This window comes from Hippoglossus hippoglossus, chromosome 16 (assembly GCF_009819705.1).
Source record: "Hippoglossus hippoglossus isolate fHipHip1 chromosome 16, fHipHip1.pri, whole genome shotgun sequence".
NCBI lineage: Eukaryota > Metazoa > Chordata > Actinopteri > Pleuronectiformes > Pleuronectidae > Hippoglossus > Hippoglossus hippoglossus.
Window position 1 is genome coordinate 20,188,675 of NC_047166.1, and position 15,459 is coordinate 20,204,133.

General features: G+C 41.2%; 1 protein-coding gene across 8 annotated transcripts in view; it reads left to right on the forward strand.

Annotated features, from left to right (window-relative positions):
• The window catches only part of adgrb1a (adhesion G protein-coupled receptor B1a), a 157,533-nt gene that overhangs the window by 94,080 nt on the left and 47,994 nt on the right, over nucleotides 1-15,459 (forward strand). For all 8 annotated transcript variants that reach the window (XM_034610911.1, XM_034610908.1, XM_034610914.1 and 5 more), the window contains 2 exons: nucleotides 2,510-2,653; nucleotides 9,414-9,489. In XM_034610911.1, coding sequence (XP_034466802.1) covers nucleotides 2,510-2,653; nucleotides 9,414-9,489 — 220 coding nt within the window. The remainder of the gene's footprint in view (nucleotides 1-2,509; nucleotides 2,654-9,413; nucleotides 9,490-15,459) is intronic.

The following is a 15,459-nucleotide window of genomic DNA, read 5'->3' on the forward strand; positions in this document are numbered from 1 at the left end:
ACACATAGTCTGCATATCCCTGTTTAGTCCCACTACTGCTCGAGGTTAATAGGGGCCCAGCAGCTCATCTTTGCAGCGGGGCCACCTAGTAGGTTAATTTGAGCATGCTGACGTTATACGAGGTACACATTTGAGATAAAAGTATGCTGCACTGCTTTACTCGGAAAGTTGCCTTCCATATGAGTTCATCTAAAGGACCATAGGTTAAGTCTAGTCAGGTTTAATTGCATTACATTACATCACATGTCATTTAGCTGACGCTTTTATCCAAAGCGACCTACAATAAGTGCATTCAACCGTGAGGGTTCAAACCCAGAACAACAAGAATCATGTAAGTACATGAGCTTCAAAGAAGCCAAACCACAAGTGCTACATGTCAGTGACATATGTGCAACTGAACTTAACAAATATACTAAACAATATATATGTGCAACTACACTTATTTTATTTTTTTTATATAAACAACAGAATTGACTGTGGTTTATTAGATATTGGGTATAGTCAGAAGAGATGTGTCTTTAGCCTGCAGCGGGACATATGTAGACTTTCTGCTGTCCTGATGTCAATGGGGAGCTCGTTCCACCATTTGGGAGCCAGGACAGCAAACAGTCGTGATTTTGTTGAGTGGCTAGGTGTCCCTCGCAGAGAGGGAGCAGCAAGCCGATTGGCCGATGCAGAGCGGAGTGGACGGGCTGGGGTGCAATTCCATTTAAAGAGGCCAAAACCACAAATGTGTTCTCAGGGCTTTTGGCACTAATCCTCATTTCAGATAAGAAAAACATAAACAATACACTTGGTTACAGATTTTAATATCTAAACCTCACTCGTATTTAGCAAATAAATTACATAACAAGAGGCTGCATAGAAAAACGAGCCTGCATGACTAAATCTGTCACACTTACATGTAAGAGTTAAATATTCATGTTTATGTAATTGTGCATTGTAGCTTGTAGCTATGTAAATAGATATAACATGATCATTACGTACACTTAACAAGTGCTTTATTAGGTACGCCATACTAATCCTACTAATGTGTGTTAAAGAGCCTTTTCTCTGCAAACAGCCTCGGCTCTTCATGAATTCCAGAACATGTTGGACACATTCCTGCTCCATGTTGACACGACTGCATCACAGCCCTGCTGCACATTTGTCAGCTGCACATTTCACGCTGCCAATTTCCCCCTCTACTACATCCCAAAGGCATTCTACTGGATTCAGATCGGCAGCATGTCTCATTTCACGTTCGTCCATATTTACACCCCATTACAAACTATGTCGAGTGCATGAGTAAGCTCACACGACAGGGAGGATCCAACCAACCTATTTGAAAAGTTGTGGAAATGACTGAAGCTGCTGCAGTGGTTTACCCTATACTTCCCTGTAAACATTTTTCTTTCCATCAAATCACACTGTGGTTAAATGTAAGACATCTGTGTATTTATTGGTTTAAATGAATAGTCTGTAGTGATTTGGTGCCACGAACAATTGAGGGATTGTGCTTTCCAGTAAGTGAACAATGGGTGAGTTAGAGCCCAATCAAGAATCTGGTGAAAGGGGACATTGATATATTCACTGAAGTCACATATTCATGAAACTAGTTTTTTACTTTGTCAGCATTATCCTGCTGGATTTAGAAAATGGTAAACTGTGGCTATAAAGTGATGAACATCATCAGCAGCCATATTCAGATAGACAGTGACATTCATTCAAACCATCATTGTTTGAAGGGGCCCAAAGCATGGCAAGGAAACATTTCCCTCCTCCCCTACTATTACACCAACACCACCAGCCCGGTCTGTTACTGGCAGTGCTGGCTTCATGGATTCATGCTGTTGGTGCCACATTCCGACCTCACCATCTGCAGCCAGAGCAGAGATCCAGTCTTCAACTGCCCAGTGTTGGTGACCCTGTGGCCACTGCAGCCTCAGATTTCTCAGAAACCCTCAAACCAAAAGGCATCAACAATCTGCCACAGTCACAGATCACCACTCTTCTCCATTAATGATGATGAGGAGGACATTTCAGTCGGACAACTCTCATTTGAAACTTTTATTGCAGCAGCAGAACATAGTCAGAGTTTGGCGTCGTGCCTCCGACTTCATCACTTCCCCAGTCAAGACTGCACTATTACAATGTGGAGTGATGAGCAAATATCTTGAGCCCCACATCACACAGGTGGATGCTGGGGTGGTGGAGGAGGTGGATCAACAGGCAGCAAAACTAACGCAGGGCAGCAGAGGCATTGACAAGCAAAGTGAGACAGGAAATCTTTGCAGCTTAAACAGGTCGCCAAATTGGGATAGTGTGTATTATAGAGGTCTGTGGAGAGTGAGCCTGCCTGAACTAGCTCGCAAGAGTCGCTCCATTAACTGAACACCTGTTTGATTTTTTGCACTGCTGGTAATTTGCATGAATAGTTGCATATTTACAGGCATTCCGAATAAAGTGCTTGATGAGCAGTGATGTTAACTGTAATGTATTAAGGAGTTTCTTTTGTTTTCTGTCGCAGTTTTGAGCATCCACAAGCGTCCAGTGGCGGGCCATGCAGACATCAACTTCCCAATGAAGGGCTGGAGGGGCATGGTGGACTGGGCCCGCAGCTCTGAGGACAGAGTCACCATCTCCAAAAACATCCTGTCCACTGGAAAGCCAGGTGAGAGCTTAACACAGGGCTGCTGCACAGTAGAGGATAAGCAGGCTGATTATAAAACATTTATTATATACGATAATGGGCTCAGACCGAAACACATACTAGCCAATGAGACCGAGCTGACCAGTAAGCGTCACCAACAGGATGTTGTGTATTTTTACACCTATGACTAAAACAACAATACAACTCACCTCCAGCTAGTGCTGCAAAATGTTTAAGCCAACTCCGCCTTCTAAGCCTTGATTTCATCCACATTTTTTCCCCTCTTTTCGTGTTTTTCGCTTCATAACAGAACACAGGACGTCGGTTGTCCTCCATGTTTGTTTTTTTCTGAAGTCACACACAACACACGCTTGTTCTCCACACTCCAGTTCAGAAGGCAGCAGTCATGCACCGAAGGGTTGTTTTTTCAACTGCCATTTAGGAAGAAGAAGAAACACGCACGTTTCTGTGAGATCCCAAGTCTCTGTAATCCCCACTGTGAAATTGTTTCCTACAATAGGCAAGGGTGTGGTCTGACGTTCCGGCCGAAACGCCTAGTGTTAGTGTTGTGACAATTATAAGATAAAAAACGGTTAAATCTGTCATTATGTCTTTGGTCTCTCATGTTTTAAAAATCAGTCAAGAGTGGAAAATCCTCTAGTTTGCACCAGGCCTAAGAATACAACAGTGTTTACAACCATTGATCTGCAAAGCAACGCAATCAGCTTAGACAAGCCCACACAGACATGTTTTAATCTGATGTTGCAAATAAAACATGCAGGATAACAAAATGATTTAACGTCACCCGCTGTTCAGCAGCTGTACAACAAAAGAGGCACGTTGTCTTCAATAAGGCCAGAATAAGTTTCATGAAATGTTAATACAAAGCCCATCTGCCATAACAACTTGATGGCCCTGAATCCCAAACACTAGCATTTACATACTTATTTGTTTATAGACATGAGGAATAATACAACTCTGCAGTCCTTGATTAAACAATGATAAAAGAGCCATAATGTGCTTGTGAAAGTTTAAATGTGAGGATTGGCTGCTTTCCTCAATTTCAACACATTGTTAATTGAGGCTAAATAACTTAAATTAATACATTTCTGCCTTTAGTCACATCTGATTAGCTCTACTGTTTGTTTTCAAGATTTTAGACTTGATTAATTAATCACCACTGAACATTACAATGCAGCGTCATTAAACTCAGGATGTCTTTTCCAGTCCATCCTCACTTCTTTGAGCACCGCACTCAAATTCCATATGTATTCATTTGCACTGGAGTGAGGGCTGAAACCTCAGGAGTCTATCTGAAAGCCACGCTACACATCAGTAGAGCTGACAACGTAGCTTTTGTGCTTTGGTTGTTCCCTGAAGAGATCTGATAATACCGGGCAGCTCCGTTCAAATGACAGCAGTGTGATATGAGTGGAGGCTCGACCGAGGAGGCTGGTGGCTCGGTGCATAATGACTTCATGAATGTACTGATGGAGACAGGGCTCATTACTATATTTTACTACAGCTGCTTTCAGACATGCTCTGAACTCCGGATAATCCCCTGACATTCACACGCAAAATTTCAGAGTGAGAGACTCGCTCTGGACTCCAGGTTTTTCCTGCCAGCCCCCCAAGTAAAAACCCTGTGGATTGTCTGAATGAGCCGATGTGAGAACACAGCAGGAAAGAGCCAAAGACCACATATCTCTCTGGTTGAAAAAGCGGTGCCATACATGTAGAAGAAGCCGACGTAGACAGTTTGAGGTGATAAGCGCTGACACCAGTGTCGATGTGCTGTCAACAAAAACACAGGATCTCTGCAGTGGAATTTAAACATAGTGTCCTCCCTCCTTTCTGTGTTGTTGTGAATGTGTCGGAGTGGAAAATCTCCTGCTGCATTGTTCGTGTGTGAAAGTCTGGACCCAATTGTGCCGACATGCCCCTGAATTCATGTCTGAAAACCGCTGATTAGTGCTGTGGCCGCCTTATATTTGGCTATTTTATTTGCTATTCCTCAGTAATGTTGAACAAATAGGAAACATTCATACTTAATACAATCTGGGACTTTTCCCTCATCATTGTAATGGTTTGGGAGGCAAATGTGTGCATCACCAGTTGTAAACATGAAAAATGGCACCAGCCGAGCCTCACCGCTGTCGGCAGGCAGGTGCCACGACCACAGTTCTTAAGAAGCAGTGGGGTTATTTGTCAGCCGGGATGTTTTCCACCATTAAAGAGAGCCGTGTACTGCTCGCATGCTAATGAGGCTGTCACTCCTAATCAGGAGTCAACAGGAGCCAATCAGGAGCAATTAGAAACAATTTCCTCCCCAGCTGGGAGATAGGTCTCCACGGTGGTAATGTCACACCAGCAGCCAGCCCTCTTTATGCACACAGCCTGGACCTGCTCACACAGATTAAAAAGCCTCTGTGATGTCTTGTTTACACTGATGGATCGCCCTTTTTCACATCTCTGGAAATGTTCTGAAATAAGCCGTTCCTTTCAAATGAAAAGTAGAAGCGGTGGCCTCCATAACAACGGAGACAATGTATTTTGTGCATTAGTAAATACGTGTTTTGTACAAGCAGAATTTGATTTGCTTCCACTTTACACTGTGCAAACAACCACAATCACCTACAATTATGGTTAAAATAGCAATAAAAAATCTAAACCATAACCATACTGGTGCAAATATTAGCCCCTTAACAACAAATCAGGCACACTTGACCACTGACCCTTTTTAAAGTAATTTGCTGTATGACATCATCATTAGATGACTTGCCTGAGAGCTGAATCAGACCACAAGCAGGTAACAACTCACATATCTTATATGATGTGTCTGTTTGTTGTCTTACTGGTATCTATAATGAGCTAAAATGTTGTGTAAAGCTTTTTTCAGTCACTGGTTTAATCAGTGGTTATTCATCCACAGCCAAGGTAACATCTGTACAGATGTAGGCTATAGCTTGCTAGCAATCTAAAGCTGACCCATTTCAGGGGCTGCATCCCTTAGAGGCTGCATTTGAAGACTGATGGCGTCACAGCAGTGCAAATAAACGTGGCCGACAAATGTTTCCTTCCATTATCGAGCAACAAAGGATCCTGTGGGAAGATCCTTTTCAGGATAACCTATCCCAGAATGCATTGTGTACCCCTGACAATGTTGACAATGACAGTGGGCAGCAGAGCTCCAGTAAGTGCAGCAGCTCAAAGTAGCTAAAGATGCAACAGTATGGGTGGGATAAGCTGGTGATGCAAACAGGAAATCCTCCGTACACGAGAACATCTTTGGCCTTTGCAGTCTCTAAAGACTGGATGTGAATGATGCAGACGCTGAGCTAGGACACAGCTTCTGTGTGTTCTCAGCTCAGACTGACTGATCTCAGAACTCAAAATCTTTAGTTCTTGCTCCAGGGAATTTTAACTAAATGTGAGCTAATGTGCGCCCACATTTAACTGATGCTGCTGTGTAGATAACATTAGCTACTATACACAACAAGACTCTAACATTACTAGTGTTGTTAATTAAATAAGAATGTGTTTTTTCTTTTGAAAGCCACTCAACATCTGTCTCACCCAGATGTCGCATTACATCGTGTGCTAGCACATAACAAAGAATGTCCCTTCAAATGATAACAGAAAACTTAATCTCACATTTCACAAGTAATAATACAAATAAAATGAAATTAGAAACAAAGGGATATTTTCCTCATTTTTAGCTTTAACTTGAGCAAAATACAGCAAAGCTTCATGTTCATGAACAGAATCAGACCTGACAAAGCAGCAAGATGGACGTTAAATTTGTATGATGTTTACTTCGCTCTTAATGTGTGCTTCTGTTAAGAGGTAATGGGGTAATATTGGGTAAGTGCAAGTGCACACTCTCTGCTAAAGTGAGTTTTCTAGTCCACTTGCTCCCACTGTTAACTGGTTGAAGAGTGCTCTCAATGTGCACACAATGTGCAGGTAGAGTGCCGGGACAGAAGCAGGAATTAGACTGAGCCATAATGAGTTCCGGAGTTCATGCTTGTGTCTTTTCAGTTTACATTTGAAGCAATGTGAGTAGGGAAATCTTCTGCATGACTAAAATTAATACTCACACCCCAACATATGCAAACAAATCATCAGCACATACATTGTAAAAACTAATCTATATAGACGGAAACTTGGCTACTAACGGTTTCAGCTCTCGCACACAGACATAAGTTATTGAGTCACTGGTTAAAGTCCCTGCAGGCTACTGTGATTGGGCACAGACTGAATCTGGCTGAGCATATTGGATGGGCCAGCCAAAGGGTTGATGAACAGGATACATAATACTTCATCACCCTCACACACACACATACACACATGCACATATCCTCCTTGGTTGCCCCCCGATGCCCATGGGAGCTCAGCTGTTGCCTGGGAGCTACAGCCTCTGCCTGCTGCCTGGCACACTGCTGCATACTCTCAGGCAGCCATGTGGTGTGCTGGAGCAGAAGAGCTGGATGTCTTCAGATGGCCCCGCAGATGTTTTTTTTTTTTTTTTTTTGCCTTTGACACTTTAGCCCGAAAAGAGAAGGCCTCTCCTCGCCCCAGGCCTGCATGTGCCTCTATCTATCCCAGCAGTCAAATTTTGACAAATGTATTCCCGTACTGGAACATTGTTGTCCCCTGACTGCAGCTGTAGCCACGTGCATGGATCAATACCATCCAATAGATGTCCTACTCTCAGTTACGTAGGTTCTATGATTGGCTTATCACCGCTTCAGTGGAGGGCTTCCAAACTGGGTCAATGTGTATGAGCTCAGGTGTCACTCAGGTAACTATGGCAGCCTCATTGTTAGCTGACCCGAGGGTAAGGCCCCCAGGCAAATACTGCAAACTTAAAATGTGAATCTGGGTTGCACAATGTCAGCACAGTGTTGAGTCAGACAGTGGTGGAGAACTACTTTTACACTGTGTCAACTGCACGTCTTCACAGGTCCAACATGTGGGGACGATGTTTACTGAGTTGCAGTTTCAATTCCATCCAGAGCAGTGTATTTGTCTTTTACTGGATTTCTTGTTGCCTTTTATGTCTTTGGGGACATAAAAGGGGACATCCAATTGATTGGATAATTTTTTCATCATTAAACCGTCATTGTATCACCATTCTGTAACTGCCTTTTGTTGCAGAACCTATCACTGATACTGGTGGACTGTAGTAGAGCCTACACAACCACAAGGGATTCACAGAACATGATGCATGCACATTCTGGACATTATGCCACACATCACAAAGAATGCAGATTATGTAGTGAATTAGAATAACAACTATGTAAGCACAGAAAGAAAAAAAAATACAGCTCCCAACTTATCCCATCATAACTTGGTTTTGTCCATATCCATAAAACTCACCAACGCTCTTCTGGAGTCATGTTTTTCCTACTCTTCAGTTGTAATCTCTGTTACTGTCTAAAATCATCTACATTGTTCAGTCCTCTCTGTCCTGCAGTTATTACAGACATGGATTTGCCTTGTCAGGCCCCAATGTCCAGCCCACAACAGTCAAGGGATTATGGGAAATAGTGTTTGTCATTTTGTAGAATGTAGGACAAGATGGTGAATATCCCTGCTTTAACCATGAATGTTAAATCAACACTAATATTATAGGGTTTTTTCAAAAACCTTCATGTAATCACATGACATGAAATGCATAGCAAGATTTTGAGAAAAGCTCTGATCCAAGGCTTTATCTTGAGCAGAATGATTATAAATATTGGCACATCTACAAAAGAGAGGGCTTTTAAATGAGGTTTTCTTCCTCCCGGAACATCATTTATGGGTTTACTTTGTCTCTATGTGGATGGAAACCCTATGATGTTTGGCTACGTTGATACAAATATGGTGTCAAGGAGAAATAGGACTGAGACCTGTGCTTCCTAAATGCACTTACTGTTTCCACTGGCAACCACTGGTGATCAACCAAAACTGAAATCATTAGGATTTTACATTTAATAAGGTTAATTAGGGGTTTTAGAAAATTGTGGGCTTGATTAGTAAGATTGATTAATCAACCAGACAAAAACACAGGCTAATTATATATATATATATATATACACAAATGGTGTGAAAAAGCCATGAGATGTCAGGGCTCGTACGACAAGATACAAAAGAAAAAAATTGGGAGGATGTTGGACCATAGTTTGACGAGCACTTCAGTGTAGATGCTCAGACACTTTTCAGCCAGGCTCGTGTTTCTTTACTGCTTCACTGCCGAAGTGAAATTTTGTCAACATTGCTCTTTTTTTTCCCCAGGGTGAGGACAGTGTCAGGCTCTGCTGCCTCTATCTGACATTATTATGGAAATTAGCAGTGTCATATCAGATAGAAAAAGATAAACAATGCTGTGTGTATGCACGGATGGTTATGGTGTGTGTGTCTGTGTGTGTATGTGTTCAAAAAGCAAGTCTTTGCTTTTAACTTTTGATATCTGTCTGTGTTACTGTCAGTGCCTGCCTGAATGAAGTTGTGAGTGTGCAGTTGTGTGTGTGTGTGTGTGTGTGTGACTTTAAAGCAGTGTGAGAGACAGTGTTTATAGCTGACTAGTCATGTAGGCCAGCTCCAGTGTAAAGAGCTCTGCAGCTCTAGGGGCGGGAGGAGTGGAGGCAGCATGGCTGACCTGCATTCTCCTGTATAGCAGGCCGCTCTACTCACAGACACTGAACCATTCGGTCTCCACACACACACACTCCTGTCTTTCCTGACTTTGACATCTGTGCTCAGTGTGTGTACCTCTGTTTCTTCCCTTCTGCAGATACAGACGACTCCTCGACATTTGTAACCGGCATCGTTCTGTACAGAAACCTTGGCAGTATTCTGACTCTGCAGAGGTAAGACTGCTGACTGCTTTGCAACCTCAACTGAATGATTGATTGTGAACCCAGGCTCACAGACTGGGAATGTGATAATAGAGCTAACACGAATGTAACCAAACTATAAGTCATAGCAAAGGAGTATTTTCGGTAAATCTAACAGAGTGGATTTATCATTTTGTTGCTGATCAATAGAATATAAGATGTCATTTGTAAAATTTAAAAGAAATAGTGCTAAATATACTTAATTGTACAGCTTTAATAAAAGAAAACATTAAGGTCTACCTACCAGCTTTTTAATGGAGCTTTCAGCTGCACTTCATGGTCTTCATCGGTTCACTCCTCCAGAGTGGATCTTGATTTAGGGTCATTGAAGCATTTTTACTTCAGTGGTCACTTGAAATACACCGAACTGTACTTTTCGACAATGGTCCAGTGTTTTGTGGAACCCTTTCCACATCTGTATGGGGCTGTGCTGTATGATATGGTCAGATTAATTTAGTTTTACAGTCTCAATATGTCCTAATGGGGGTCGCCATGTTAGCTGCTGTGCGCTATGGGTGTTGTTCAGTCCACCAATTTCGGTCCAGACTGAAAGAACATTAATTGGACAGAGTACCATGAAATACGTTTGTGTAAGGGTCAGCAGTGTATGTGTCAGTCTTAATTGCACAATCATAGGAGTGTCATGCAAATAATAGGAGACATGTGAACGGAATGATTTTGCATTGTGCTGAGTTAACTAAGGTCTAGCTACTTGCAACTGTCAATTTTGCACGGGAAATTGCGCACCTCTGAAATGGAGGCATTAACAGAAAGTAATTGGCAGAAATATATTTACATGAAGTAATATATTTGTGTTATTAATGAACATAGTATGTGATTGTGGTGTGTGTTCATTGAATCTGGATTTGAGCTTAATTGACCATCAGTGATATCAAATCATTAGTGTACAACTAGACTTTCTTTGTTAAGTCAAAACATTTAGGCAAGAGCATTTACCTCAAGATCCACATCAACACCTGCTCTGTCCCTGTCTCTGTCTCGCTCCCTCTCTGAAGTGACCTATGACCTGTCCTTCAGAGGAAGGTACGTCTTGAAGGTTCCGTACCACGTGCAGTCCAGGAGCTGACTGTGTAATGAGCCACTGTCTGAGTGAATCAGATGCTGAACTCATGCAGATTCCTCTCACAAACTCAGCTCTATCTTATTGTTGATGTGCCATGATTGAGAACAAGTAAGGGCCAAAAGACTTGAGAAGCAGACAGGTAGAGACAGACAGGTAGATGTATGAACACAATAACAACCAAAACAGCCTGTTTAAAAAGTTTCAGTGCTATTATATTCTCATAACAAATACGGTCATTATCATTAGTGCGTTTTCATCTGCGGCAGCTTCGGTGAAGGTCCAGTAGGGTTAAGGAATTACGCAGACTACAGCGTCAGGCACAGATCATGGTAAAGATCAAGCTGAACAACATAGATTTCACATTTTCATGCCTCAGTGCCGGGTTGTCTGTCCATTCGCCCGTCCATCTGTTCAATCATCCATTCGTCTCTTGAACGTGATGTCTCAAGAATGCCTTGAGGACATTTCTTCAAGTTTGGTAAAACAACTTGGACTCAAAGATAAAGTGATTAGATTTCAGTGGTTGAAGGTCAAAGGTCACAGTGACCTCCAACCACTGAAATCTGACCTTATGTTGACAGAAACTGCACTGGTTGGTGGGGGCATACAAACGTAGTGCAGTATTTGGAGTTCACAGATAGAATGGTCATTCATAAACCCAAAGAAACCAACCATACTGACCCATAGATTGATGAACCTCCTTATAAACCTTAAGATAGTGAACTGCTCCTCAAGGGGTACACGCCCACGTGGTATGCTACTAAAGAAAAGACACTTAAGGAAAGAAAAGACTGCATGAGGCAAAGATAGAATAGGAAAAAAGGGATCGATCAGGTTCAATTTATCATCGTTTAAATTTATTGTATCCATTGTTATTTTAGAAAACTATCAAAAGACCATGACCATGAAATTACTCCAAGTTACTGTAACAATAACAACTTTTGTGATATTTAAAAGACAAAAAACATCAAATAAGTAGAAAGAGTTTCAGTCACATAGATCAGTTGACAACAATGATTATGTAAAATCGCAATGTTTACAAATCCCTTTATTGAACCAGCTTCGAATTGAAATGTAGGCACTTGTTGCTGAAAGCGTTGAACCGTGCGTCAGGATCTAGTACACAGAGGGTTTTAATGGATCGTCACAGCCCAGTCTGGCCATTTTACATCAGCGCTGCAGTGAATGTTTGCAGCTAAATGGAAACAAGGATTAGATGCAGAAACAGCGGCACTGTTGGTGGGTGGCCCCGTGTATGTCTTTTATCTCCGTGAGTAAAGGGATTTCTTCGCACAACTTGCTGCTGTTGCTGTCCTGATGATCAACATTTATTTCAACAGAGCAGTGTACGTGCAGCCCTGTGTAATTATATATATTTATGTGCCTATGTGTGTATGTTTATACAGAATGAATGCAGGCCGCTGTGAGAAACAGTCTGTTATCCACGGCTGTGGTGAGAAGCTCTGTGTTATGATAATGTTGTTAAAGCACATAATGAAGTGGTGGCATATGGGAACAGGGAAATGTGGCAGAGCCTCTCTCTCTCGCTCCAGTCCTCCCACTTAGTTCAGAATCTCTTGATCGCTGCCGCTCATTTTTCTTCTTTCTTTCTTTTTTCTTATTTTTTTTGGGGGGGGTCTCTTTCCTTTACATCCTTGTCTCATCTCTTTTTCTGCATTTGAGTCCCGTCTCAAGGAAAATGAGATGAGTTTGAGGCAAGAGACTAGATGACACAAAAGTTTAAGTTGACTGATTGTGTTTTGGAATGGTGAGGGTGTGATTGTGCATAGAGGATATGGTGATGATGAGAGGAGCTGGAAACCGGAGCATGGGCTGTTGAACATGTTGGGCTGACTGGAAGCTTTCGGTGTCAGTACTTCCAGTAGCAATTCACTTTTTACTGATTGTCTCTTTCCACATGATTGATAGTACCTATAAAATGCAGAAATTGCAATACATACTAAGCAGCAAGGACAAATGTAAAATAAAAAGGCACATAAATGGTATAAGATATAGGTATTGAAATAAAATGTGGACCACTTCAGAAAAATCCTTAGACTCTTTGGGGTTCACTTAGCAGTTAGGATTATATGTATGTTTGCTCTGATTCTGGCAACCAGACACGGCTGAGTCAGCAAACTGTTGCATGTTTTGCTTAGCAATGATGGCTTATGTGGTTTTGATCCCACCAGACACAACATAGCCTTTCACTGTTCAAAGTGGATTTGATGAAATGCTTTAGTATTGTGTGGCAGCTGTGTGACCTTTTCTAGACTAGAAAATGTCTAAAATGTCAACACGCCTTTTAAAAGCTTACGGGACCTGTTGCCTTTGATAGTATTTCGATGGATGTCACAGTTTTCACTCAGGGTATTCCTCAGCCTAATATTCAGAATTTATTCGCAATTTTGGACCACATGGTCCGCCATTTTGGTTCTCCACTTGCAGCTCACAGTTAGTGGATGAGTTGCAGTGAATTTCTTGTATTCGTGGTCCCAGTTGGGCAAATCTTATAGTGGTTCTCCTGTAGTTGAACCATGAAGTTGACATGTTTGGTTTTGACTGCAATGGCTTCATGACTATTGCATTGATTGTGATAAAATTTGTTACAGCCATTCATGTTTCCCAAAGGATGAGTCACAGCGACAAATTTATGATTTCTGACATTTCATCCAGCACCACAACCAATTCAAAGATTATACTTTAGCTTTAAAATACCTCAATCATAGTTCATCCCATTATGTATTTAAACCTCCTGTGTCTCCCGTGTGTTTAACAGTTTTTACTTAAAATGAAATGTTCTCTCAGCTGTTTGATGGATAGCAATGAAAATTAACACTGAGATCCCCCAAGAGGGAATCATGATAATACTGGTGATTCTCCATCTACTAAACAGATCGGTAATGTGGAGCACACATTAGCAGTTGTATTTTGTATGATGATCCTGCAGCATCATCAGTTTAAAATTGAAAATCATCATCCAATACATCGGGATATTGCTCATTAGCAAACTTAGGCGAATTTTGCAAAGACTTTGCCATCTGAACATGAACTGTGATTGTGGGCTGATGTTTATTGTGAGCATTTAACTCAAAGCTCCAGGCAATGTGGTACACAAAATACAAAACCCCAGAGCTGCTAGCTTCATAATAGTAGTAAAAACAAAGTTATAAAGTACTTCACCTGGTTTTCAACAGAATTAATAAACAAAACCAAAACACTTTCATAAACTAAAACAATAAACCAAGCACTAAAATATTAGCAAAATAAACTATTAAAAAAACAGGGTGCTAAGTAAACAAAGAAATAAAAAGAGATGTCACTGATTCTACAAATCCTCAGACAGGGAGTTTCAGAGCTGAGGGGCCTTGACTGCAAAGGTCCGGTCATCTTAAGTCAGACAGAAGAGCTGAGGCAGTGCTGGGGTATATTCAAGAGAAATAAGTCAGCACTATAACTGGAGCAAAGTCCATTAAGTTATTTTTGAGGGAGTCAGTAAAGTATATTCTAAAATCAAAGAGAGGCTCAAACAGGGGTGAAATTATATTTTCTTCTAGTATTCGTTAAAAGCAAAGAAGATGTTTTGTACAAGCTGAAGGGCCTACGTTGGTTTTTTCGACTCAACTTTGAATTACAGAACTTGAAGTGAGACAGCGTGACTGTGTGTGAACACCTGATCTTTGAGATGCTCCTCGGTTGATTTAAAAACATGACTCGGTGACTCCTGGAACTGGCTTCCCAACACGGGGCTGCTGTCAAATATTACAGCCAGATTTCAGGTTGCAGTTTTTGCATTTGCAGACGGGAAGCCGAGATGTTTTTGTAAAGTCTGTTTTTACTTTGCAGGACCAAACTGATATTCCTGATTCTTTCTTTGATATCCATGGTATTAAATAATATGCGTATTATATCTGACAGCAGGAACATATACAGAAGAGGAAGGGGCCAAGAATGGACCACAACATGTTTGCAAAGTATTATTTGATCCAGTCAATCTGAATAGAGTGAGCATCTGAGCGGAGCTGAGATTTAAAAGAATTAAAGACAAAAAATAAAAGATTAGGAACTTTTATGAGGGCAGTTCCAGAGCTATGATGTTAGTGGAAATCTGATGAAAAATTTTATAGGATTTAATGATTATTCATAAAGCTTACTCGACTCTAATCGTCTCTAAAACTTTTGATAGAAATGGTAATTTGAAGATGGGTCAATAGCGATTAAAATCAAGGGTCATGGCAGCTTTTTTTGGTTTGTTACAGGGATGTTGGAGAAATATGAGGACCTGCCATCTTTTACTGCTTCATGATATGTGGAACAGTCTTTCTTTTTAGCATTTATGTTCTGCTTGTCTGCACGTTCTCTTTATTTCTCTGGTGTTATTTAGACAAGGCGTGCTTATGAGTCCATTTAACTTTCCTGGTTTTTGTCAAATATGTCACTTTCATCCAATAGCTTGTCTGTAGACATATTTTTTTTGTTATCATAATTTTTAGATGCAGTTGTGAAAGCCTTGTGAAAGTGGCCAATAGAGTTGGTGTAAAGGATGTGAGAGCACAGAACAAACCACAGACAACCCGTGACTAAAGGATTCATATCGAATTATGTAATTTTAAATAACAGATGGTAAATGGAGGCGTTATCGAATTCTTGACTGGTAGTCTACATAACCAAGAGTCCAGAATATATATGGGGCTGAAATTCTGAGCCAGACAGGAGAATGTTGAGTTTGAGTGCTCGTAGAGACTGAGTATGTGAACAAAACTGTTCCCTTTATACCTCGGTTCCCAAATGAGCTGAAACATCACCAACTTTAACCACAGCACTCTTTTTGATGAGAGCAGGTTGATTCCTATCAGCGT